The sequence below is a fragment of the Petromyzon marinus genome, unplaced genomic scaffold (genome assembly GCF_048934315.1).
Source record: "Petromyzon marinus isolate PM22_M1 ecotype Great Lakes invasive population unplaced genomic scaffold, UKy_Petmar_22M1.pri1.0 PM_G_Scaffold_25, whole genome shotgun sequence".
NCBI lineage: Eukaryota > Metazoa > Chordata > Hyperoartia > Petromyzontiformes > Petromyzontidae > Petromyzon > Petromyzon marinus.
The window spans coordinates 2,928,285-2,955,624 of NW_027422817.1; the positions used below are offsets into that span (position 1 = coordinate 2,928,285).

A 27,340-nucleotide genomic window follows, 5' to 3' on the forward strand; every position below is an offset into this window, starting at 1 on the left:
CCCCCCCACTAGGATCTGAACCCGCAAGGCGAAAGCACCTGATGAATGCAGTGTTGTCACTCAGGTCTAAGCCCCTGCGTTGTTGTTTTAACTTGTAGGCAAAGGGAATATGGCCAGGTCAACGCCGCTAACACCCAGCACCCCGAGCGCTGACGTGCGTAGCTTCCTGAGTGAACTAAAAAGCAAGACCGTAAGTCTAACAGGCTTTCCGAGTCACAAAAGGCTCAAGGTATGAGTGAAAATGTCACGGTTAAACATCGCACATTTTGACAGCCCTCATATCTGTCACCGCACCAGTGTTCATACTGTACCTCGTTTTGTTTTGTGTAAATTGGCACGCGCGTAGCAAACACGCATGCAAACATTTAGAACGGACAGAGTGCTGTACAATGAATACCGCACCCTGTCAACGTACAAATGAATACACAATGCAGTGGTGCACACCGCTCCACTGTGTGGACTCCACTCGAGATGCTGTAAGAGTTGTGCATTGTCTCACGTTGAAGTGGCTCTGGGAGCGAGAGTGCTCTAGGGGAGTCGCACAACCAAAGCTGCCACTGCTTCCCTGTGGCCTGAATTTAAAAATTTAGCTTTAGATGACCGACGTATGAACTTATTTTGTATGTTGATTATTGTGCGCTGCTACTGCTATTGTTAATCCGGCTGTTATGACTTATGCAGCTAGCGAAGGACGCTAGGTTTAGTGATGCGTGTTGTGTGTGTGTCGCTATTGTAACCTTTTAATCGCATTTGTTGGGAGAACTGTTACGTTGTTTAGATAGCATTGTTTCACTAAGTTTTAGAGGGACTTGGTTTGGCCCGATTTTTTTTATTTAGTATCGATTTATACTTAAATTTGTTTTATCTGTATTGTATTATGATTGTTATTGAGATCAAACATCGAAACGGAATTTTTTTGCACTTTTTGTACGCAGCATGAACGGGGCGGTGCTTTTTTTCTGGAGGATTTTATTGATTATGTACGTGGTGATGTTTAGATATGTGTACAATTAATTTTTGGTGTAGCTTGTAATTTTATTGTTTGTTGCGGTTGCACCCAAACCAAGAGCCGAATGGCTCACAGGGTCAATCCTAATAAATGAAACTGAAACTGAAGTGTGCCTGTTGCTGTTTTCTCTCTAGGGATGGTGACGGATTACCACAGCCCCTTGTCTGAATGCGTTCCTTTGTAGCCTTTGCTACATTTTTAAAAATATAAGCACCCATGTATCAATAAGCACCCATGCTTTGTGAAATATTCTGAGATGCATTTTGTATGTATGTATGTTGAGGTTCTTTCACACCGTACAGCGAGGGAAAAAAAGTATTTGATCCCCTGCTGATTTTGTACGTTTGCCCACTGACAAAGAAATGATCAGTCTATAATTTTAATGGTAGGTTTATTTGAACAGTGAGAGACAGAATAACAACAACAAAATCCAGAAAAACGCATGTCAAAAATTTTATAAATTGATTTGCATTTTAAGGAGGGAAATAAGTATTTGACCCCTCTGCAAAACATGACTTAGCGCTGTCCTACCAGACAGTCTCGCTCCCTTCACCTGATGAAGGCCGCTTGTGTTGTGGCCGAAACGTCGTGAGAATATTATTGTGTTATTTTATTTTATCAATTTATTATTTTATTCTCATTCTACGTGACTTTACCGAAAGAACCAAAGAAGATGACTTAGTACTTGGTGGCAAAACCCTTGTTGGCAATCACGTTTCTTGTAGTTGGCCACCAGGTTTGCACTCATCTCAGGAGGGACTTTGTCCCACTCCACTTTGCAGATTTTCTCCAAGTCATTAAGGTTTCGAGGCTGACGTTTGGCAACTCGAACCTTCAGCTCCCTCCACAGATTTTCTATGGGATTAAGGTCTGGAGACTGGCTAGGCCACTCCAGGACCTTAATGTGCTTCTTCTTGAGCCACTCCTTTGTTGCCTTGGCCGTGTGTTTTGGGTTATTGTCAAGGTGGAATACCCATCAACGATCCATTTTCAATGCCCTGGCTGAGGGAAGGAGGTTCTCACCCAAGATTTGACAGTACATGGCCCCGTCCATCGTCCCTTTGATGCGGTGAAGTTGTCCGGTCCCCTTATCAGAAAAACACCCCCAAAGAATAATGTTTCCACCTCCATGTTTGACGGTGGGGATGGTGTTCTTGGGGTCATAGGTAGCATTCCTCCTCCAAACACGGCGAGTTGAGTTGATGCCAAAGAGCTCCATTTTGGTCTCATCTGACCACAACACTTTCACCCAGTTGTCCTCTGAATCACTCAGATGTTCATTGGCAAACTTCAGACGGGCATGTATATGTGCTTTCTTGAGCAGGGGGACCTTGCGGGCGCTGCAGGATTTCAGTCCTTCACGGCGTAGTGTGTTACCAAGTGTTTTTTTGGTGACTATGGTCCCAGCTGCCTTGAGATCATTGACAAGATCTTCCCGTGTGGTTCTGGGCTGACCCCTCCAGTTCTTATGATCATTGCAACTCCACGAGGTGAGATCTTGCATGGAGCCCCAGGCCGAGGGAGATTGACAGTTCTTTTGTGTTTCTTCCATTTGCGAATAATCGCACCAACTGTTGTCACCTTCTCACCAAGCTGCTTGACAATGGTCTTGTAGCCCATTCCAGCCTTGTGTAGGTCTACAATCTTGTCCCTGACATCCTTGGAGAGCTCTTTGGTCTTGGCCATGGTGGAGAGTTTGGAATCTGATTGATTGATTGCTTCTGTGGACAGGTGTCTTTTATACAGGTAACAAGCTGAGATTAGGAGCACTCCCTTTAAGAGTGTGCTCTTAATCTCAGCTCGTTACCTGTATAAAAGACACTTGGGAGTCAGAAATCTTTCTGATTGAGAGGGGGTCAAATACTTATTTCCCTCATTAAAATGCAAATCAATTTATAACATTTTTGACATGCGTTTTTCTGGATTTTTCTTGTTGTTATTCTTTCTCTCACTGTTCAAGCAAACCTACCATTAAAATTATAGACTGATCAATTCTTTGTTAGTGGGCAAACGTACAAAATCAGCAGGGGATCAAATACTTTTTCCCTCACTGTACGTAGCCAACCATGCCATATCGGAGGTGCGGGGGAAGGACAACAAACTAAACACGAAAATCAGTTTAAAAAATAATTAGTTTTCAATTTAGATTTAAAATTGCATCAGGATTAAACGTGGCATTATTGACTTGTTTTCATTAGTAACATGCCATTGTTATAATAATTGTCATTTTATACCAAACAAAACGTTTCAGATTGTATTTGCGTTCAGCACTATAATTGTCAACCCTCGATATACCTGAAGCATGTTGTGAGCATCCTGTTGTGTCTTGTGTTGAGTACATTTATCATAGGTTTGCTCTGTAAAGGGGGGAATCGCAGTGAATTTATCCAAGTTTGCTCACGTCCCTAAGCCTCAGTGTGGACTGCATGATGACAGGTACGTTTGACGGTAAATTAAGTGTGCTGAAAATGTAAAATGCAACAGTGATGAATACTTTTGATTTAAAGCTTTCGTGACTGCAGGGATTCATATTTTTGGTTATTTCGGTAAAGTAATTTGATTGTTTTATATTTTTATTATTTTATTGCTTCCCTATTGTTTCACGACGTTTCGACTGAAACACAAGCAATCATCATCAGGTGTGAAAACCACAGCAATCATCAGGTGTGAAAACCACAGATTTGTGGTTTTCACACCTGATGATGATTGCTTGTGTTGCAGTCGAAACGTCGTGAGAATTTTATTGTTTTATATTTTTATTATTTAATTGTTCCCCTTCTACGTGGTGACTTTACCGAAAGAACCAAGAATATGGTGATTAATACATTAATTATGCTAAGTCATACAGTGTTAAGGTGTGTTGTACTTGTATAGCCATGGCAAAGCTTGATATTTTAAACGTGTTTGTCTTATTACAGATGCAGTGGCCCTTCTGAGCTCCTGTCCCCACAAGGCCAGTTGGGTAATTTGGTTATGTCTGTATATAATAGCTATATGCTCAACTTAAAATGCTACACTTGTCATTTTGATAACTCTGTGTCGTCTGAGCTCTTAACCTCCTAATGCAATGACTACAATTAACTGCAACGTTTTATTGTTAAAATAAGCGATGCAGGAGAGACTGTGTGTCTCTTTGCCCATCTCTTTCTGGGCCCTTTGGTCGAGTGTCTGTCCCACGAGACATGCTTAATCATGCCCTGCATGTCTTATCTATCTCTCTGTCCCTTCCGCTTCCAAAGTGTAAAATCTTGGAGTATCAAAGGCCACCCTGATTTTCTTGTAATCATGGAATCTTTTTTCACCTTGCGATACAGAACAATAATAAGGCACTGTTGTATTTATATGTTTATAACCCTACATTTTAAATGTGCAAACCTGGAAGCGAATTAAAGGAGATAAGAAAAGATGGAGGCTTAAAATACCTGTCGTCAAAAAAGTCAGAATAATTGTCTTGCTCAAATGAGCATTGTTGCACACTGCTGTTTATAAGCCCTGATCCAGCGGTGGGATTTCACCTTTCCGACGGCAGGGGGAGACCCTATGCATAGGACAACCACCGATTAATTGTTCTCACACACACTGGTACTTACAGACCACGCAGGGTTGATGGGCAGAGTCAATCCCAAATGAGGATTTAAATTTGTAATCTTCCAATTTGCAAGCATTCCATCTCGTGCTGAGCCACAATGTCGGATAGCTTTAAAATGCGGCCATAGACTCTAAAAAGAGCTCAACATAATTCGCTTGGGAATGTATTATAATAGATGATAAATCAATTAAAATGTAATTCCTTGATTTCTTTTGCAGATAAAAAATGTCAAAAGTACAAGGCCAAGCATATAAAGCTGTTACCGACATACAGGGTAGCCCAAAAGTTAGAGTAATTTAATTTAATGTAACACTGGCATTAAAAAATGTGTTTATTCTTTAAGGAAATATTTTATCTATTATTATTAATACCTATTTTCTTCTGCCCCTGGGGTCACCTCGACAAAGAACCCGAATTGAATTGAGACAAAATAATTGATGAATGTTCAAAGATTACAACTGCAGTCAAAAGAGTCCTTAATTAATTTCAAAAGAGAATTCAAGCATCCATTAATGTCAATAGGAGTCAGTTTGAACGTTTGTTAAAATAAATAAAATAACCCGATGTGGTTTGTAAAAAATAAGTATAATAACTCTTTGTGCCCTTACTTTTGGGCTGCTACTGTATATTTATGCACTCTGGATAGGGATAAACATTTAACATGGCACAATATACATCAAGAAGCTTTGTAATACCGCTCTCTATGAAATGTGGTGTGTGCAGCTGTGTTTGCTGGTGACAAGAGTGTGGATCGCACGTCGGGGTCAACAGAGTCACCAAGTGGAGTGGCCAAACTCCGATCTCCCGTGAGCGTCACTGATGTTCCAGTTCCAGCATTTCGAAATCAGATCACCTTTCACACAACACACATTCAACATGCAAACGTTATTCAGCGAAATCATCCAAAATGCACCAGGTCTTACCAGTCCAAAGCTAATCAGGTTTAAGTCTGGTTCAGCATTCAATGGGTGGTCATCGGGACTTGCCAGATGTTGATAGCTTGGACTATGATCTGGGTTGTCTCCGAGTTTTCCAGTTTTCGACAACATGCTAACTTTCTCATGAATGGAAATGGCCAAACATCCCAAACCAAGATCTTCTGGAAACACAGTCTTAGGAGTCAGTGAGGTTTTCCTGGAAAATTAATTAGCTTGATCTTTAAGAGAGTAATGCAAGTTATGGGTCGAAATAAGCAACAGCCAATCAGAATATTCTGGTTGATACTGGTTTACTAGTATCAAGTCGATACCAGATGACAGGTATGGACTAGAATACCTATTTAAACAGTTCACAGAATTAGCCTGACTTCATCCTGATTACAGTGTGGCATTCAGGCAAGATGGGAGGGCCCATTGGGTGTGGCCGGCCTGGTGGAATCGCAAATGAAATGTTGAATTTTAGCCTCCTTGACGATCACAGAGATGCCGATGCCTATGGAGTACATTTCAATGGCATTACTGGCCAGCTGGTATCATGGTCTACGGCAGGGGTGGGGAACCTTTTTTCTGCCAAGGGCCATTTGGATATTTATATAACATCATTCGTGTTATATAAACAAATTAATTAGTGATAGTTAATAGTACAAAGGTAGATTGCCAATACTACTAAATAGGCCACATTCTGGTTGTGCAGAGTCGACAAGAGGCATGGCAACCATAGGAAGAGACCTTATGACAGATGCTCAGGACTGGATGGGCAGTGGAGTCGCCAGGAGCAGCATGATAAAGCTGTTCCCCCGTGTGTCACACAAGCCAATCAACCTTTGCCAACACATCCTGAGCAGGTAAAATTGCATCACAGACTTAACATGAAAATGTAAATACTACATTTAATATGCACGTTTGGTAAGAATATGATAAACCACGATCGCACGCGCGGTTTAAGGTTTAGTTCCAAAGAAAGCATTGCAATTATGATTATTCATAGAATTTAACAACAGTTACCTCCTTATCACTGTTCTTTATCTACTGTGACTACTCTTCGCTTGAACCTCACCCATTGAACTCTACACATATAATAATAATAGGGTTTCCCTCCTTTTTTCTGGCAACAAAACTGAAACCTTTTTACAAGGATTCATGTCTGCATTAACCACAATACTTGCAGTCAAAATGCAAACAAAACACATACTATGATAATATGATGCATTGTCCTTGAAACTGATTGGTCCACACCAAGGGACGGCTTTCTTTTGAGCCTCGACCCAATTGGTGCTCGACCAGATGACATCAAAAGGCTCAAAAGAAAGCCGTCCCTTGGTGTGGACCAATCAGTTTCAAGGACAATGCACATATTATCATAGTATGTTTTTTGTTTGCATTTTGACTGCAGGTGTTGTGGTTAATGCAGACATGAATCCTTGTAAAAAGGTTTCAGTTTTGTTGCCAGAAAAAAGGGGGAAAACCCTATTATTACATTTTGGTACTGGCAAAGGAGGTCTAAGGATGTAGATGCTCTACACACATGTTGAGCACTCGGTTTACCGGACTGTTTCATCTCATCCACGCTCTGCATGCGCTAACCACAACAACTCCCTCTTTGCTTCTTTCTTCTTCCCTCGCTTGGAGAAGTCTGGTGGTATCAACGGCTGTCGCCACAATGACATCTTGTGTTTTGACACGATTGTGATTGGAGGGCGATGTTTAAGTGTTTACTCTTTTTTGACATCTCAGGTGGCATGCGGTGAGAAATCCTACGGTGATTCCAAAAGTCGAATGTTTTTTTCTCCAAGTTCCACTAGGTGAGACAAACCAGTGCTTTAAACAACGGGCCCAAACACCGGTGCAGTATTATCGTATTTAACGTTCTTATACAGTGCCTGCCCAGCGGTAGTGGTTTTTTTCCCCCGCTTGTTGTAAAGGTCCCGGGGTTAGAATCTAGCAGACTGTCCTGGATATTACTGCCAGGCAATGAACTGCTAAGTACGACACGCCGTCTGCTTCGAAGAGGATGCAAAAAAGAGCCCGTGGCATTGTTTTAAGATGAGTTGGCCATTGCGTGCCGGAGTCAAATTTGCAAATGACAGTCCTGCACTATTGTACGCCGTATATTGAAAGGTTGAATTTCCTACGGGGGTAAGAAGTGAAACGCTTAGTGACGGTGCTGTCGTACGAGTGTGTAACAGGGAGTTCATTGAATCTTCAGACAGTGATTGTACTCGGTTGTCAAGAAATTGCCATCCGCCACAGTCGGTTCGTGACCTTGTGCAATGTGTGTCAATAGTGAGGAAGGGAATCAAGGCATAGTTTATACATTCCAAATGTTAGGATTTATTGTATTCTAGATCGGGTTATTGTCCTTCTTTCTGTCGTCGTGAAGCATGTTTAAAGAATCCGTCCGCGTTGGTGTCCTATAAAAAAAATATTTAGGAAATTGCACGTGAGAGAAAATGGATCAGAACAACCCGCCCTCCCATATTAAACATGAGCAACCCTCACAAGTCCAGTCATGAAGCTGGGTGTAATTACCAGCGAAGCTTCACAGTACGCAATTTGTAAATGTTGTGCATTTATCAATGGTATGGGTTTCTTGGGTTAGATCGCAAAAATGTAAATGTGTCGTTAAACCCGCCACCACCCGACACAGCCAACTAGTAAGGTTTGTCACGTAAACAGAACGTGCCAATTCGTTACTAGTACAGCACGCCGGTGTGTTGCAGAGCAAATCCACAACATTACCAATCTGAGTACGACGTTTCGCCAATGTTCGCGACCAGCATCATCAGGCGACAGCCAGATTTGTTCTGTCCTCCTGTCTCCACAAATCTGGCTATCGCCTGATGATGCTGGTTGTAATTACTGGTGAAACGTCGTACTCAGTTTGTAAATGTTGTGGGTTTACTCCACAACACACCCAGTGTGCTGTGCAGGTAACGAGTTGGCATGTTCTGTTCAGATGTCATAGTTTTCATAGTTTCATAATTTCATTATTTGGTATAGCCCTGTGAGCCATTCGGCTCTTGAATCGGGTGCAACCGCAACAAACAAAAAACATGAACAAGAAAACATCTTGAAGTGACTTTGTGCATGTGCAAACAGAAAATCCAGGAAAAAACATCAAAATATTCCTGAAATAGCACTGCACACCAACGCTGTGTGCAAAAATCCCAGTGGGATGCAAGTCAAACAAAAACAAGAAAACTTAGATTAAGGCTATCAGTCTAACTCCGTACTACAATAAACAAAAACATGGCCAAACCAAAAAACTTTTAGAAATCACCAAAATAAAGCCATAAATGCAATGTAACAGTGCTCATAGGAACTGTGACCGAATTTTCAACAATAAACTACATAAATAACATGTAACACCAAACCCTAGAGCCACAGCTGTGTCGGGTGGTGGCGGGTTTAACCACACATTTATATTTGCGCGATATAACCCCCCCTCCAAAAAACCTTACTAGTACAGCACGTCGATGTAACGGAGAGCAAATCCACAACATTTAAAATCTGAGCACGACGTTTCGCCAGTGATTACAACCAGCATCATCAGGCGGACAGCCAGATCTGTGCATTTACTCTGCAACACACCGGTGGGCTTAAGTATGAACTAATTGGCACGTCTTGTTTACGTGGCAAACCTTGGCTGTGTTGGGTGGTGGTGGGTTAACGACACATTTATGCGATCTAACCCAAACAAAAACCTTTCTACTGTATTCATAGCAATTGACGCCCCCTATTGGAGTGATGTAATTTTTGACCGATGTTTTCCTGGGTTAATAAGTATAGTGACTATAGTCTATATGGTGAATAATATGGCCTACTGTGAGGGTTATTTTAAATTGACGCACTAATTGTAATGCTGGTCGTTGTTGTTCGGCATTTTAGCGTACAACAAACGGAGGATGCTGAGGATGCTATGAGGAACTTTCTGAAAATATTTAGAGGGATTTTCTGAGTTGGTAAATTGATTTTGAAACATCTGACCGAGGTGTTCTAGTAAAATTGCGTCACTTATATTCTTTACGGATGGTCTTCATCATAACAGTAATTTCCTTGCCTGCAACACAACTTGTATAAGTTAATGTTTTTTTTATAATGTAGTTTATCTAATAAAAACATTTCACAGTTGGTGTTGCATATCTAATCCTCTGATCGTATTATCAGTTTCAGTAAATGGTCGAGAGATGTAATGTTCCACAGTTGTGAAAATAAAGTCAAAGTTTCAAAATACTTTTGAGCGCCGAACGACGCCCCTGAAGGCGTTGAGCAAGCGGAAGGACAAAGAAAATCCTTCTGTGATAGCGGAGGCGGGGAGGGGGGACTGTGGACACAGGTCCTGTATGGGATGGAGAGTTTCTCCAGCAACCTAGGGGAAGAGGAGACGAGGCCACATGGTGGGAGACTGTGACGCAGATCTGAGAGAGGTCGCTGTTGTACAGCAGCAGCAGCAGCAGCGGTAGCAGCTGCGGGGATTGACGGGAGGGTAGAACTCGTTGGAACCTGTGCCAGGCTAGGTGCAGGAGGTCACGGGACAGACCCAGCAGGTGGCATTAGTTGACTCACCGAGATGACTGGCAGATGCACCACTGTGCCAGGCTAGGTGCAGGAGGTCACGGGACAGACCCAGCAGGTGACATTAGTTGACTCACCGAGATGACTGGCAGATGCACCACTGTGCCAGGCTAGGTGCAGGAGGTCACGGGACAGGGCCAGCAAGTCACATTAGTTGACTCACCGAGATGACTGGCAGATGCACCACTGTGCCAGGCTAGGTGCAGGAGGTCACGGGACAGACCCAGCAGGTGACATTAGTTGATTCTTTAGCACCCATGCAGAACTGCCATAAAGTGGCGGTGACGTGACCACAGCGCTTGTGCCAGGTTAGGTGCACTTAAAGTGCACACTTTGAGGCCACGTGAAGTATCGAAGGCTCTCTGCGAGCCGGTCACGGGACAGACTGACCGAGATGACTGGCTGTTTCACCACCTGTGCTCCTCATTGTGCCAACTCGCTGTATTTTATCCGCCCAGTGCAACGCTCGTTGTTGTGAGCGTCGCTTCTCCAACCACTGCTGTTGTTGGGAGGGCGACTACCTCTACTGCCCAGTAGCGTTCTTCAGGAAACTCCTCCACAGAGGCCAAGCTTGGCACCGCTGGTCGGCAAGTCCACTCAGCTCCAAATACTCCTGTGCCGCATCAGTCCATCCCTTCTCATAGTTTCATTTATTTGGTATAGCCCTGTGAGCCATTCGGCTCTTGAATCGGGTGCAACGCAAACAAACAAAAAAAACATGAACAAGAAAACATCTTGAAGTGACTTTGTGCATGTGCAAACAGAAAATCCAGGAAAAAAACATCAAAATATTCCTGAAATAGCACCGTACACCAACGCTGTGTGCAAAAATCCCAGTGGGATGCAAGTCAAACAACAACAAGACAACTAAGATTAAGGCCATCAGTCTAACTCCGTACTACAATAAACAAAAACATGGCCAAACCAAAAAACTTTTAGAAATCACCAAAATAAAGCCATAAATGCAATGTAACAGTGATCATAGGAACTGTGACCGAATTTTTTACAATAAACTACATAAATAACATGTAACACCAAACCCTAGAGCGACAGCTGGCTGCATGAGTTACTCCACAAACAACAGGAGCATCAGTCGGAGTATCAAATTTTTCAATACACCTTTAAGATCAGCACACTAAATCACAAAACAGATAATACTTTGCAGCGGTCATCCGGAGCGAAACATTTTATTTTAGGCCACTGAATAGCAGTGGCAAGCTAGGGGTGTACAACTCCTCTAGAGCAGTTTTGAGTGAAAATCTCATTGGTAGCGATTCAAGTTGCAGTTTATTGGCAATAGCATTCCAGACCCTGGGGGCATCAATAGCAAAGGCCCTTCCTCCGGTTTTTGTACGGGCAATAGGGAATGTGAAGCCGGTAGATGAGCAAAGACCCGAGGTAAAAATTTGTTCAAATGTGTTCTTTTAAACAGAGAGGAGATCCAGCAGCAGGCAGTCTGCGGGTTGTTTTGGGTTCTCCAGCTCATGGTGCGAACCCCTTGCCCACAACAGGGGGGGGAGGGAGGGTAATGAGGAGGGAGGAGCCGGAAGTGAGGGGGGGCGGGGTCTGAAGTGAGGGGCGAGGGGGGGGCGGAGGTGAGGGAGGTGACGGGGGGGGGACAGGAGGGCCGGAAGCGAGGGGGGGAGGGTGGGAAGGGCGGAAGCGAGGGGGAGGGGCAAAGTGAGGGGAGGGGGCAGGGGGGAGGGTCCAAAGTGAGAACGAAGGAGGGGCCGGATGTGGAGGGGGGGCCGGATGTGGGGGAGGGGCGGATGTGGAGGGGGTGAAGTGAGGGGGAGGGGCTGGAAGTGAGGGGGGGCAGAAAGGTGGCGTCCTAGCCAGGTGCTGTCCCTGTCTCTCATCTCTCTGCGTCATTTCCCAACTGCTCGGGACGTCTCCTGGGCTCCCGGGCGCTCCAACAGAGGTCTGACTCCACCACTCCACCACCACCCTCCTCCTCCTTCCCTCTCGCTCTGCGCTGTCTCCCACGCAGCCGCTGCCGTCTTTGTCTCCCCTTGCTGCTGTGGCCCAGGCCCCGAGATCTGTGTCAGTGTGTGTCTGTGTGTGTGTGTCTGTGTTTGTGTCTGTGTGTGTGTCTGTGTCTGTCTGTGTGTCTGTGTGCGTCTGTGTGTGTCTGTCTGTGTGTGTCTGTGTGTGTGTCTGTGTGTGTTTGTGTCAGTGTGTGTGTCTGTGTGTGTGTCTGTGTGTGGACGGGTGCGAGGGGCTGGTAACCCCTCCACCTTCAATTAATTACCACGAAACTACGAATTAAACTGAAATATGTAACAACTAAGCTTGTGCCGGAGGCCCCGGGGGGCCAGGCGTCTATGACGTCTCCTGGCCAAACCCCAATTGGCGGAGCCAGGAGATTGAATACCTACCCTCGGGGCTACTCCAGAAACAACGAAAAGCCACTACGGTTGGCCACGTGGAATGTTCGAACGCTCACTGCAGAGGAGAGGCTGCCACTCCTCTGTCGGGAGCTGGACCGGTACCGCCTGGATCTATGAGGCATTCAGGAGGTCCGGTGGACCGGCTCTGGCTCCTGCCACCATGAGGGGTGGACAGTCCTCTACTCGGGGCAGCAGACTGCCAAACAACAGGGTGTGGGTCTTCTTTTGAACAAAAGAATGAAGGGGGCGTGGGAGCGTGGCGGTGAGGTGTGGGAAGCTGTAAGCCCCAGGCTACTTTGGGCTCGCCTTCCCATCAACCGGAGGCGAGGAATGGTGGTCGTGGTTACTTATGCCCCCACCGAAGATGAACATCCGTGGAGGGATGCAGGCAAAGCCGATGAGTCAGATGCCTTCTATGACCTCCTGTCACAGGTGCTGGCTAAAGTGGCCCCTCGGGATAGAGTCATCATGTTGGGTGACTTCAATGCCCGAGTTGGTCATGATACTGGCACCTGGTCTGGAGTGATTGGAGGGCATGGGCCAGATCAGCTCAATAACAACGGTAGGAGGCTGCTAGATTTTTGTGCAGCCCATGGGCTTGTAATTACCAACACGCTGTTCCGGCATCGGCGCATCCACACAACATCATGGATGCATGCCGGGTCCAAGCAAGAACATCTGCTGGACTACATAGTGACGGACCAGCGGATGCGAGCCCATGTCCTTGACACCAGGACCTACCGTGGAGCTGATCTGCCCTCTGACCATCGACTTGTCATCTGTAAGATGCGCCTGCCATTCTTCCACTCCGGTGGTGGGTGTACAACCAGGACCCCATTCCAACCTAAAGTGGCCTGGTCTCAGTTATCTGATGAAAGTTGCAAGCGAGAATTTCATCATCGCTTGCGGCTGGGATTGGCATCGTCCCCGACTCCTCCTGATGTCGAGGGTAAATGGGCGAGGTTTAGGACTGTGACTCATGCAGCTGCAATAGCTGCTTTGGGTACGCGGTCCAGACCTCCCCAGAGACCCTGGCTGACAGAGGAGGTGTTCAGGATGGTTGAGAAAAAGCGACAGGCCCACTGTCATCGGCTACAGAATCCCACGTCAGAGAATGAGGAGGCTTACCGCAGCCTTCGCTCGGAGGTTCGGAGGGCCGTGAGGCGCTGCAAGAATGGGTGGTGGTCGCGGGTTGCTGAGGAGATAGAGTCTGCCTGAGTGGGCCGTGATCACAAATCTCTATTTAACTCCATCAAAAAGTAACTTGCAGTGCCACACCTATTACAATCAGGGGAAAAAACGGTGATCCAATCTCCGACCCCCAGGAACAGGTTTGCAGATTTGCTGAGCATTTCTGTGAGGTCCTGGGGGAGGGAAAATCCCTCAGCCAGGAAAACATTGTGGCACAAAGTGAGGATGACCCTATTGAGGCTGCGGTGCCTCAAATATTGGAAGAAGTCACCCCCTGTGAGTGGCTGGCTGAGGTGCCAACTGTTGAGGAAGTACTGAAGGCGATCCCGAGTCTGAGACCAGGAAAGGCAGCGGGCAGAGATGATCTCCCAAGTGAAATGCTGAGGGAGGGTGGCGTTTGTGCACAGACTGCCCTATATGACATCATAACAACAGTCTGGACCACTGGACAGGTTCCGCAGGATTGGAAGGATGCCCTGGTGGTCCCCCTTTTTAAGAAGGGGGACCGCACAGACTGTAACAACTACAGGGGCATTTCACTCCTCAGTGTGCCGGGAAAGGTCCTGGCAAGGATTATTCAGCATCGCCTTGCCAGGCACGCTGAGGAGAGGCTTGCGGAGCCCCAATGCGGTTTCAGGAAAGGGCGGTCCTGCACAGATGCCATATTTTCTGTCCGTCTGCTACAGCAGAGGTGTATGGAATTCCAACAAGACCTACATCTCTGCTTTATTGACCTGGTCAAGGCATATTATACCATCAATAGGCCAGGGCTCTGGGTTGTTCTTCGTGCTTTTGGAGTACCTGACCCTCTGCTCACGATCATTAAGGACCTTCATGATGGTGAGCGGGCCCGGGTAAAACTACGTGGTCGGGAGTCAGAGCCATTCCCTGTACACCTTGGGGTGCGACAGGGATGTCCTCTGGCTCCCACATTATTTAACATCTATTTTGACCACGTAGTTCGTGAAGCCTTCATTAGCTGTACCGGGGGAATCTCCATATGGTACAGATATAATGGGAAGCTGATCGATGCCCGGGTGCGGTCAAGGGATGGCTCCCTATTGCTCAACCACGTTATGTATGCTGATGATTTGGTAATAGCTGCTCATTCAGAGGAGGAGTTGGAGACGCTGCTGCTGAGACTGGAGCGTGCCACTAAGAGGTGGGGCCTTACCATCAGCCCCACCAAAACTAAGCACCTGGCTGGGTATTTTGTACCATCGGACACTACACCCCCACAACTCCCAACTCGGTGATGGGGCAGTTGTGGAGAGAGTGGAGAGTTTTCCATACCTGGGCAGTGTGCTTATGACTGGCTCCAGTTTAACAGCAGAGGTCTCACTCCGAATCAGTCGAGCGGCAATATCTTTTCATCGGTTGCGTAACGCTGTGTGGAAGCTACCTGGTCTGTGGCTCCGCACTAAGCTTCAGGTCTTCTCGGCCAAGATCATTGCCTCCCTTCTCTACGCTTGCGATACGTGGACCCCCCTAATGGAACATCTTCGCCGGTTAGAAACATTTAGGCTGGCCTGCCTACGATCCATCCTGGGTTTAACCAGACTGGATTGTGTGAGGAGCTCACAAATCCTTGAAAGATCTGGGCAGGGTCCCATCGGTGAGCTCCTCCGGCGGGGCAGGCTGCGATGGCTGGGTCATGTAGCCCGCATGCCCAGCCACCGCATGCCGAAACAGCTTTTGTTCGGCCGAATTGAGGGGGCTAAGCGGGCGCGGCACGGGCTAGAGAAGAGATGGAGTGATGTGGTACAGGAGGATGTGGAGCTGAGTGGACTTGCCGATGACTGGTACCAGCGGTGTCAAGATCGGCCTCTGTGGAGGAGGCTCGTGAAGCACGCTACTGGGCAGTTGGAGGCAGTCGCCCTCCAACAACAACGGAGGGCGGAGGAGCGATGCTCACAACAACGAGCGGAGCGCTGGGTGGGTAAAGCACAGCAGGTTGGCACAGTAGGGGGCACAGGTGGCGCATCAGCCAGTCATCTCAGTCAGTCGACCCGTGGCACCTGGGTCTGCCCCGTGACCTCCTGCCAGCGGGCGTTCGACACTTCACGTGGCCTCAGGGTGCACATAGCCTGGCACAAGCGTCGTGGTGACGTCACCGCCACTTAGTGGCGAATGGCGGTTGTTGTTGTGTGCGAGCGGACGCCTAAACAGCTAGAGAAGAGATGGAGTACACAGCAGGTGTCAGGTTCAGGATCGAATCCACGACCTCCTGTATACCAGGCGAGGGAGTCAACATTTTATTGATTGGCTGTGTCGGGTGGAGGAGGGCCCAAAGGCACACACACGTGCGTGCACAAGAGATCTTGACCCCAAAAAAATTACGAATCGTCTTCTCGGGCGGCATCTTTGCTCCCTTATACACTGCAATCGATGAGGCTATCCAGGAGGGCACGGGACGGATGCGCGTTTGTTTTTTCTCGAGCGCCACCGAGAACTCGTCTCTCGGCAGCACGCGAGGAACCAACGCAACTGCCGTGGCCTTCTTAGGAAATGCGTCCTCATGGACATGACCTCCGAACAAGTGACCGATTGACATTTTACAACGAGAAGATGAACGCTGTTCGAACGTTGCAGAGGGCAGTAGTGATAATAACGATGTGATTCAGTTCACCAGGGGGGGGGGGTGGGGGGGGGAAATTCCTCGCCGAGTCTCAAGGCTCTTATTCAAGAAGGGGTTTGTGAGATTTTTGCACACAGAGTTGTAATAAGTTTTTTTCTTTTCTGGAAGATTTGCTGTTTTATCACAGGATGTTTCCGTTACGCGTCGTCGCTTTAAGATGTTTCTCTGTTCATATTTTGTTTGTTGCGGTTGCACCCGAACTCAAGAGCTGCATGGCTCACAGGGATATACACCTAATACATGAAACTTGAAACTTGAGTGGACTTGCCGATGGCCGCTACCAGCGCTGTAGATGTAGATGCCACTGGTTCTTCACGTTCTGCAGATGCAGATGCCATTGCTTCTTCACGTCCTGTAGACGTAGATGCCACTGGTTCTTCACATTCTGTAGATGTAGATGCCACTGGTTCTTCACGTTCTGTCGATGTAGATGCCACTGGTTCTTCACTTTCTGTAGATGTAGATGCCACTGGTTCTTCACGTTCTGCAGATGTAGATGCCATTGGTTCTTCACGTTCTGTCGATGTAGATGCCACTGGTTCTTCACGTTCTGTCGATGTAGATGCCACTGGTTCTTCACGTTCTGCAGATGCAGATGCCATTGGTTCTTCACGTTCTGTAGACGTAGATGCCACTGTTTTTCACGTTCTGCAGATGTAGATGCCACTGATTCTTCACGTTTTGTCGATGTAGATGCCACTGGTTCTTCACTTTCTGTAGATGTAGATGCCACTGGTTCTTCACGTTCTGCAGATGTAGATGCCACTGGTTCTTCACGTTCTGTCGATGTAGATGCCACTGGTTCTTCACGTTCTGCAGATGCAGATGCCATTGGTTCTTCACGTTCTGTAGACGTAGATGCCACTGTTTTTCACGTTCTGCAGATGTAGATGCCACTGATTCTTCACGTTTTGTCGATGTAGATGCCACTGGTTCTTCACTTTCTGTAGATGTAGATGCCACTGATTCTTCACGTTCTGCAGATGTAGATGCCACTGGTTCTTCACGTTCTGCAGATGTAGATGCCACTGGTTCTTCACGTTCTGCCGATGTAGATGCCACCACTGCCATTTATTGTGCGTGGAGGTTGAACTAACGACTCTCGTTCCAAACGGGCAACTGGACAAATGGGACAGGTTTTTTATTATCTCTAAAAGTCCTGAAGTTGGATGTTTGTAAGTAGAGTAGTGCGTGTACAAACTCGGGTGAACGTTTCCCCGCAGCGGCGTTACTGAATGTGACCGGCAACCACGATGAGCTGGGGCTACCTCACGCAGCTGCTGGAGGAGGTTCATCGGCACTCCACCTTCCTGAGCAAGCTGTGGATCACCACCTTCGTCATCTTTCGCATTGTTCTCACGACGGTCGCCGGCGAGTCCATCTACTACGACGAGCAGGGCAGCTTCTCGTGCAACACGGTGCAGCCCGGCTGCGTGAACGTCTGCTACGACAGCTTCGCCCCGCTCTCCCACGTCCGCTTCTGGGTGTTCCAGATCATCGCGGTCGCCACGCCCACCATCCTGTACCTCGGCTTCGCAGTGCATCGCATCACCAGGTACCGAGGTTCTCGGATGGAGTTTTCACAGTGGGGGGGGGGGCTACGGTGGAAATTTGAATGGCTGCCCGCAGTTGGAAATGTTTTAATTTATTTTTTAATTAGGTTGCGCCGTCGATTTGGTCACGATTTTGAACGGTGAAAGTGCCGGCAAGGTTTCCCCTTGACTTAGGAACGGAGTTCCGTTCCCGAGCCCCCCGTCGGTACGTCCGAACGGCTAGTTCAGTTCAGGAGGGCGAATGTGCGCTGTGTTTAAACACGCACACGGTCAGCGTCGTAAAATATGCCGCGATTCAACAGCAAAAAGGGAAGCATTGTTAAACTCTTCAACAATAAGAAATATAATACATTTGCATGCGATATCATAATTGCATATGTATAAAAGGCAAAGTTGTGATTATGTGTGTCTGTTCAAAATGTTTAGCGTACTTCCCGACATGCAACAAACTTAAAATTTGCCATGTGGGTACTTTCCATACTGTACACCATGCAAACATAAAAACACACTTTTATTTTTTTTGGGGGGGGGGGTGGGGAAATGACGATGAAGTGTGGCAAGAATCGATATCTGGTGAGCTTTGTGGTATCGATTAAACAGGAATAGGCTGATTCTAAAGAAATCTACAACCTTCGATTCCTTTGCGCGATCTAAAGAATCGAATCTTGGCACGCGAGCGTACGTTTTTTTACGCCGCGCGTTGGGTTTCATTTTAGTTTTTACGAATGAGGCAATGATCAAAGTTTTTTTTTTCCACTTGTATATGTTATGTTTTTAAGTTTTGAGAAGTGTTTCAATATATGTTTTCCCCCGGGCAACGCCGGGTGCTTCCCGCTTAGTAGTAAATAAAGCGTCAAATTTTAAAGGAAGGTAAATATTTTCACTTACCTCGAGTCCCGACGGTGGCTCGCTCGTAGCGAGGGGTGAAACTTCGACGCCGCCGCCGCTCTCTGTCGTGGTAGGATCGAGTACAAGCGAGACGAACAAACCAAGCGAGCCAAGCGAACCGGCGGCCCCGACCGCGTGATTGAATGCACGGAGAAAGAGGAGGAGGTGGAAGAGGAGGTGGAGGAGGAGGGTGAAGAAGACGGCGAGGGGAAGCAGCACAACGAGCGGTGGAGGATCAAGACGGACGGCCTGATGGTGGCCTACACCCTCCAGCTGCTGGCCCGCACACTGGCCGAGGTTGGCTTCCTGGTGGGGCAGTACCTGATGTATGGCTTGGAGGTGGCCCCGCGCTTCGAGTGCATCCGTCACCCCTGCCCGCACCGGGTCGACTGCTTTGTGTCGCGCCCCACGGAGAAGACCGTCTTCCTTCTGGTCATGTACGCGGTCGCCGGTCTCAGCCTCCTGCTCGAACTGTCCGAGATTGCCTACCTGGGGCTGGGCACCATCCACGACTCGCTGAGCGGGTGGCGCCCGCGCCGGCTACGGAGCAGGTGGGGGGCCTCGACGGCGCGGTTGGCCACGGTCGGCTATGCGGGGGGAGGGGTGGGGGGCGGAAAAAGTTCGGCGCGCGGACGGAGGTTGTCAGCTTCGGCGTTGGATCGCGAGAAACGAAAGCGTCGTCTCGTCAAAGCCGCCAACTTGTAGTAGCGGCGTTGCGTCACGGAAACGAAACGTGCCGGGTCGCTACCGGCTCGACACTCGCCGGCTGCGTGTCAGAGAGTGACCCCCAACTACGCCTACAATTCGAGTTTCCGTGACGTTTCGCCGATGATGACAACAGCAAAAAAACATCATGGGACCTCCCTTGCCAGTAACAAAATATAAGAATTTGTTTTACCCTTTTTTAGCAGTAAAACAGCTGTGTGAACGTGATAACACCAAACGTAAACCTCTTGCAAGGAATCATCTCACTGCATTGGCCACACACACGGTACTTGTAATGAACATGCAAACAGAAACACGCTCTGGTAGTCTATGATGATGATGATGCATTGTCTTTGAAACTGATTGTTCCACACCAGAGACAGCTTTCTTTAGAGCCTCGTGTATCTCACCCCGAGCTGTCAATGTCTTCGTAGTGGCATTGTCCTCTCATCTAACACTGTTTGAGACTAGGCTCTAAACAAAGCTATCTCTTATTTTTGGTTCTTTCGCTAAAGTCACGTGGAAGGGAAATAATATTGGTTCCGTCAGCTCCCCAACCGCTATATATATAGATGATGTGTGTAGTTTATAGTGTAGTGTATAGTGTAGTGTATGTGTTGATAGCTATGTATATAGATGTTGTGTGTAGTTTATAGTGTAGTGTATAGTGTAGTGTATGTGTTGATAGCTATGTATATAGATGTTGTGTATAGTTTATAGTGTAGTGTATGTGTTGATATCTATGTATATAGATGTTGTGTATAGTTTATAGTGTAGTGTATGTGTTGATAGCTATGTATATAGATGTGTGTAGTTTATAGTGTAGTGTATAATGTAGTGTATGTGTTGATAGCTATGTATATAGATGTGTATAGTTTATAGTGTAGTGTATGTGTTGATAGCTATGTATATAGATGTTGTGTGTAGTGTATAGTGTAGTGTATGTGTTGATAGCTATGTATATATGTTGTGTGTAGTTTATAGTGTAGTGTATAGTGTAGTGTATGTGTTGATAGCTATATATATAGATGTTGTGTGTAGTGTATAGTGTAGTGTATAATGTAGTATATGTGTTGATAGCTATGTATATAGATGTTGTGTATAGTTTATAGTGTAGTGTTTAGTGTAGTGTGTGTTGATAGCTATGTATATAGATGTTGTGTGTGTAGTGTATAGTGTAGTGTATAGTGTAGTGTATGTGTTGATAGCTATGTATATAGATGTTGTGTGTGTAGTGTATAGTGTAGTGTATAGTGTAGTGTATGTGTTGACAGCTATGTGTATATATGTTGTGTATAGTTTATAGTGCAGTGTATAGTGTAGTGTATGTGTTGATAGCTATGTATATAGATGTGTGTAGTTTATAGTGTAGTGTATAATGTAGTGTATGTGTTGATAGCTATGTATATAGATGTGTATAGTTTATAGTGTAGTGTATGTGTTGATAGCTATGTATATAGATGTGTGTAGTGTATAGTGTAGTGTATAATGTAGTGTATGTGTTGATAGCTATGTATATATATGTTGTGTGTAGTTTATAGTGTAGTGTATAGTGTAGTGTATGTGTTGATAGCTATGTATATAGATGTGTGTGTAGTGTATAGTGTAGTGCAGTGGTTCTTAACCTTGTTGGAGGTACCGAACCCCACCAGTTTCATATGCGCATTCACCGAACCCCTCTTTAGTGAAAAATAAAATGTGATTTTTTTCAAATTCAAGACATAGATATGTTTTTTACTGGTACACAAAATGAGCCGTGCATGAACATTACCTTGTTCAAAGAATAAAACCAACACAATGCATAAACTCACAACAAATTACATACCTGGAAATCAATGTGGCTTCTGCTGTTGCCTTTGAGAGATCAGTTCAGATATGCGTGGCTTCACCTTGGCAAGTGCCACTCTCATGTCATTTTCACAGCAAAGTCTGTTCCTTTTCTTCGTTTTTATGTCCAGCATCCTCGAAAAGGATTGCTCACAAAGATATGTTGTAACAAATGGTATAAAAAAATCCAGGGCTTTCTTAGCAATAACTGGATACTTGTTCATTTGTCGACACCAAAACGTTGAGAGCGTTGTTGTTCTGAAGAGTTGCTGTTGAACCTGGCTCTGCTGAATTTCAATGATTTCGTCGAGGAATTCATCATTGACATCTGCTGTTTCAACAGCAAACGTGAACGGCTGTCTCACCCATGCTGGATATGACTCTCTTGTAGGGAACTATCCGTCGAGAGACTTTGCAAGCTCATCTAAGTGCGTGGCAATTGTTTGCTTCAGTTCCGTGGATACAGAAATATCTCCGATTCCAGACACATCTTCGATCTTACTTGCACAGTCGTCCAGAAGCGGGAAGTTTGCGAAGTTATTGTTCTCTGTTCGTCGTTTCCATAACGGTAGCTTTTTTTGAAAAGCCTTCAGGTGTTCTTCCGCTTCCATGATATTGACTCCACCACCCTGCATCTGCTGATTGAGATGATTGAGAGCTGCGAATATATCAGCCATGGACGCTAAAATGAGAATGAACTCAGGATTTTTTAAGCAATCTGCATGGCAGTGTTGGTGCTCTTGCAAAAACAGGGCTAATTCCACACGCATGGCAAAAACACGATTCAGCACCTGTCCCCGGGATAACCACCGAATATTAGAATGGAGCAGAAGTACCTCAAATTCAGAGCCCATTTCTTTACACAGCTCACTGAAGATGCGGTGCCTCAGAGCACTTTTTCGCACATAGTTCACACATTCCACCACAGTTTTTAATACTTCTGCCATTTTTGGAGGTAAGGTTTTTGTTGTCAACGCATGCCTGTGCAGAATACAATGCGTCACAATGATGTGTGGTGCATCGGCCTTTACTAGCGCACCAAAACCAGACTTTCTTCCCAGCATGACTGGAGCTCCGTCCGTACAAACTGCAGAAACCATATCCCATGAAAGATTGTTGTCTCTGAAGAAGTCATCCACAAGCTTCTTCACATCGGCTGCCTTCGTTGTTGTTGTAAGAGGCTTACAAAATAAAAACTCTTCCTTTATCATGTCGTCTTTCACATAGCGTACAAAAACAGCAAGCTGGCTTAGATCAGAAACGTCTGTGGTTTCGTCGAGTTGAAGGCTGAATTTTGCCGGGCTTGAAATCAGATCCGCGACTACTTGAGCCAAGATGTCTTTACTCATGTCTTCTATTCTGTCACTGACGGTGTCATTTGAAAGGCGAATTTGGGATAATTTACCTTCGGCCGCTGTTCCGAGTATCAGATTCGCCATCTTTAATGCAGCTGGTTTCACAAGTGTTTCACCAATGGTGTGTGGCTTGCCCTGCTTTGCGATCAGGTAAGCAACTTCGTACGATGCTGTCAGGATCGGTTTGTTAACAGGTACAAATCCAAGAGCAGGCAGAGTGGCCCTTCAATCGAATCTGGCTCTCTTCACCCTGAATTCAGCAAGTATTGTGTTCTTGTATTCCCCGTCTCCATGCAGCTTCAAGAAGTGTTCCTTTAGTTTTGCCGGTGCAAGACTAGAGTTGCTCAACTTGGCGTTGCAAATCATGCAGATAGGACGCTCACTCCCATCACGTTCCGTGATACATGAGAATCCATGTTGTACATATTCGTCCGACCACTTTCTTCTTTTGCCCGACATAGTTAGTATGGATAAAATATTAAAGAAATCACACGACGTACGACAACAACAGTCACACGTTGACTACTGAGTACGCACTAAATTCCCCGCAGCGCTGATTGGCCAAGCAGTGTAGCATGATCATCTGCAGCCAGTGATGGCCAAGCGGGCCGTGTGTGTCATCACAAATTTACACAATAATTCAAGTGTGTCCGGACCTCCGTGGCGGGGGCTCTGCCGAACCCCTGAGATCGACTCACCGAACCCCTGGGGTTCGATCGAACCCAGGTTAAGAACCACTGGTGTAGTGTATGTGTTGATAGCTATGTATATAGATATTGTGTGTATAGTGTAGTGTATGTGTTGATAGCTATGTATATAGATGTTGTGTGTGTAGTGCATAGTGAAGTGTATAGTGTAGTGTATGTGTTGATAGCTATGTATATAGATGTTTTGTGTGTAGTTTATAGTGTAGTGTATAGTGTAGTGTATTTGTTGATAGCTATGTATATATATGTTTTGTGTGTAGTTTATAGTGTAGTGTATGTGTTGATAGATATATAGATGTTGTGTGTAGTGTATAGTGTAGTGTATAGTGTAGTGTATGTGTTGATAGCTATGTATATAGATGTTTTGTGTGTAGTTTATAGTGTAGTGTATAGTGTAGTGTATGTGTTGATAGCTATGTATATAGATGTTTTGTGTGTAGTTTATAGTGTAGTGTATAGTGTAGTGTATGTGTTGATAGCTATGTATATAGATGTTGTGTGTAGTGTATAGTGTAGTGTATAATGTAGTGTATGTGTTGATAGCTATGCATATATGTTGTGTGTAGTTTATAGTGTAGTGTAGTGTATGTGTTGATAGCTATGTATATAGATGTTGTGTGTGTAGTGTATAGTGTAGTGTATGTGTTGATAGCTATGTATATAGATGTTGTGTGTGTAGTGTATAGTGTAGTGTATGTGTTGACAGCTATGTATATAGATGTTGTGTGTATAGTGTAGTGTATAGTGTAGTGTATGTTTGATAGCTATGTATATAGATGTTGTGTGTGTAGTGTATAGCTACCATTCGGTTGTGGGGGCCTCCTCTGACGGGAACCGCACCGGGTGACTTTCGTGAGCGCTCGCAACGTTCATACATTACGGCGTTAACAATTATTCATAATCAAGGTTTTTGGGTTTAGATTGCACTATCTACTGCACTATCTAATGCACTATACACTACACTATACACTACACTATACACTGCACTATACACTACTATACACTACACTATACACTGCACTATACACTACACTATACACTGCACTATACACTATATACACTACACTATATACTACACTATCCACTACACTATACACTACACTATACACTACACTACTATACACTATACACTGCTATACACTACACTATACACTACACTACTATACACTACACTACTATACACTACACTACTATACACTATACTATACACTACACTACTATACACTACACTACTATACACTACACTATCCACTGCACCATACACTATACTATACACTACACTATACATGCAATATAACCCAAAAAAAACCCTCTATCATGGACAGTGTATATATATTTTTTTGTTAATGAAAATACTCTTCTTGAAATTTGACTCGTTTCTAAGGTGGCAGATGCCGTCGAGCCGGAATCGACGGCGGGTCCCAGAGCGATGTCACCGTCAGAATTGTGGCAGCTCCTTGACGAGGTGCAGAAACTTCAGACGGAGCTGGGGGTGACGCCGAGACCCCACCAGGAGCCCCCCGAGCAAGACGCTGGCGACGCCTCCCGCAAGTCTTGGGTTTAGCGTGCTAGTATTACTCTCGGGCGTCGTTATCGCTCAATCGCTTTTCGCCATCCCACGTTCCATTTACTCGGCCCCCCCAACGCGCCGCCGCCGTTTGGATCGTCTCGACTTTGAAGGTCTTCCTGACATTCTTCCATCGAGATTCAATCGGAGGCGACCGTCTGCGCTTTTAAGATTCGAGCGGCAGAGCACGGGCACCCCGCTAACCCGCTCGCGATGGCACGGGGGGTACGCCAGCACCCAGCCTCGTGGCTCGGGGGATTCGGCGCTGGGTTTGTAACCCAGAGCGTTGAGAGTTCAAATCTCCTTAGAACGCGTTTTGTGTGGCATTGTGGCTTTCGCATTCGGCCAACGTATAAATGCACGAGTCGGGGGGGGGGAATGTTTGCGTGAGTGTTTAATCAATATGGAGGTGTGTTTTGATTAAAGCAACCCAAATATTTTTGTTACTTTAGCTTACTTCTTAATTTGTATGAGTTTCTGTTTTCGTTGTTTTGTTAAACTTCCTCGTTCATCGGTGGATAAGAGGGCCTGAGTTTAGCGGGTACGTCGTTATTATACCGTAACAGCCTGCTCCGATTTATATTTTGTCAAACCAAAAGGCGTTTAAGATGCTGGCTATGCGGTTTGTGAACAGCTGTGGCCAAATCTGAACGGCAGGTGACACAGTGTTGTATGTATTGTTTTTCAGAAAAATATTCAATAAAATTGGGAAATGTAAATTATTATTGTGTATTTCATGTTAATTGATGCTAATTGAGTACGTTTAATATGATCAATCGCACACACCCACTAAACACACGCACACCCCCACTAAACACAGACACGTAGGTAAAATAAAATAAATGAAAACGAAATTAAATCACGACGTTTTGGAGGCAACACAAGCTTCCGTCTTCAGATGGAAACCGTCAGCAAAATTGCTTTGATAGCAGGCTACAGTCTACATTAGTGGTTTATTATTTTATGATAGACAACAACAACCGCCATTGGTCACTAAGTGGTGGTGACGTCACCACGACGCTGTGCCAGGCTATGTGCACCTTGAGGCCAAGTGAAGTGTCGAACGCCCGCTGGCATGTCACGGGGCAGACCCAGGTGCCACTGGTCGACTGAGATGACTGAAATGACTGGCTGATGCACCACCTGTGCCCCCTACTGTGCCAACTTGCTGTGCTTTAGACAGACACACAGACAGACAGGACAGGCGGACAGACACAGACAAGAGGAACACAGAGACAGAGAAAGATAGACAGACAGAGAGACACAGGCAGAGAGAGACAGAGGCAAACAGAGATACAGACGTACAGAGAGATGTTGAATCGAACACCCTTAACTCGCTCCATTGAAAGAGATTCCTCGATCTTTGCCCATCCCCGAAAGTCGTTCTAGTTTCTATTTATTTCATTGTGTGTGGTGTGTACGTGTAAGCAATGTGGGATATCGATGTACACGGATATGAACAATATCAGCAGACAAGACGTCTTTCATACTCTTTGGTTCTTTCAGTAAAGTCACGTAGGTAGAAAAAATAAAATAATAATAAAAGAAATCACGATGTTTCGATCACAACACGAGCAGTCATCCTCAGGCGAAACATCCAGACATTGTTGCGGCAGAAGTCACGTGAGTTACAGAACGTGACAAAGGTGCTCCCCCCCCCCACCCCCGTGGCTCGCCCCGCTCAGCTGAGCATTGTTTTAATGCGGTGGGCTCACGTGAAATGTATTTCTGTAAAAGGAAGGTACTTTGAAAACCCACTGGCTTTACTCTTTTACAGTGAGGGAAAAAAGTATTTCATCCCCTGCTCATTTTGTACGTTTGCCCACTGACAAAGAAATGATCAGTATATGATTTTAATGGTAGGTTTATTTGAACAGTGAGAGACAGAATAACAACAAAATCTGGAAAAAAGGCATGTCAAAAATGTTATAATTTTATTTGCATTTTAATGAGGGAAATAAGTATTTGACCCCTCTGCAAAACATGACTTAGTACTTGGTGGCAAAACCGTTGTTGGCAATTACAGAGGTCAGACGTTTATTGTAGTTGGCCACCAGGTTTGCACACATCTCAGGAGGGATTTTGTCCCACTCCTCTTTGCAGATCTCCAAGTCCTTAAGGTTTCGAGGCTGACGTTTGGCAACTCAATCTTCAGCTCCCTCCACAGATTTTCTATGGGATGAAGGTCTGGAGACTGGCTAGGCCACTCCAGAACCTTAATGTGCTTCTTCTTGAGCCACTCCTTTGTTGCCTTGGCCGTGTGTTTTGGGTCATTGTCATGCTGGAATACCCATCCACGACCCATTTTAAATGCCCTGGCTGAGGGAAGGAGGCTCTCACCCAAGATTTGACGGTACATGGCCCCGTCCATCGTCCCTTTGATGTGGTGAAGTTGTCCTGTCCCCTTA

General features: G+C 45.7%; 1 protein-coding gene and 1 long non-coding RNA gene across 2 annotated transcripts; both read left to right on the forward strand.

The window, feature by feature from the left end:
* The first annotated feature begins 6,176 nt into the window (after nt 1–6,176).
* On the forward strand, nt 6,177–9,683 carry LOC142913393 (uncharacterized). Its single transcript, XR_012934651.1, has 3 exons — nt 6,177–6,381; nt 7,271–7,338; nt 9,425–9,683. It is a non-coding gene; the product is annotated as an uncharacterized LOC142913393 (long non-coding RNA).
* Nucleotides 9,684–11,923: 2,240 nt separating this feature from the next.
* LOC116937936 (gap junction gamma-1 protein-like) lies at nt 11,924–19,476 on the forward strand. Its single transcript, XM_076060953.1, has 3 exons — nt 11,924–12,032; nt 17,554–17,885; nt 18,846–19,476. Exons 2-3 carry the CDS (start codon nt 17,584–17,586, stop codon nt 19,474–19,476), a joined length of 933 nt encoding a protein of 310 aa, XP_075917068.1. The 5' UTR covers nt 11,924–12,032; nt 17,554–17,583.
* The last annotated feature ends 7,864 nt before the right edge of the window (nt 19,477–27,340 follow it).

What these genes read in the sequence shown, in the direction of transcription:
- LOC116937936 (XM_076060953.1), top strand. Translation starts at nt 17,584, where the DNA reads ATGAGCTGGGGCTACCTCACGCAGCTGCTGGAGGAGGTTCATCGGCAC. An exon ending in GCAGTGCATCGCATCACCAG is followed by an intron (nt 17,886 to 18,845) that starts GTACCGAGGTTC and finishes CTGTCGTGGTAG; the next exon opens with GATCGAGTACAAGCGAGACG.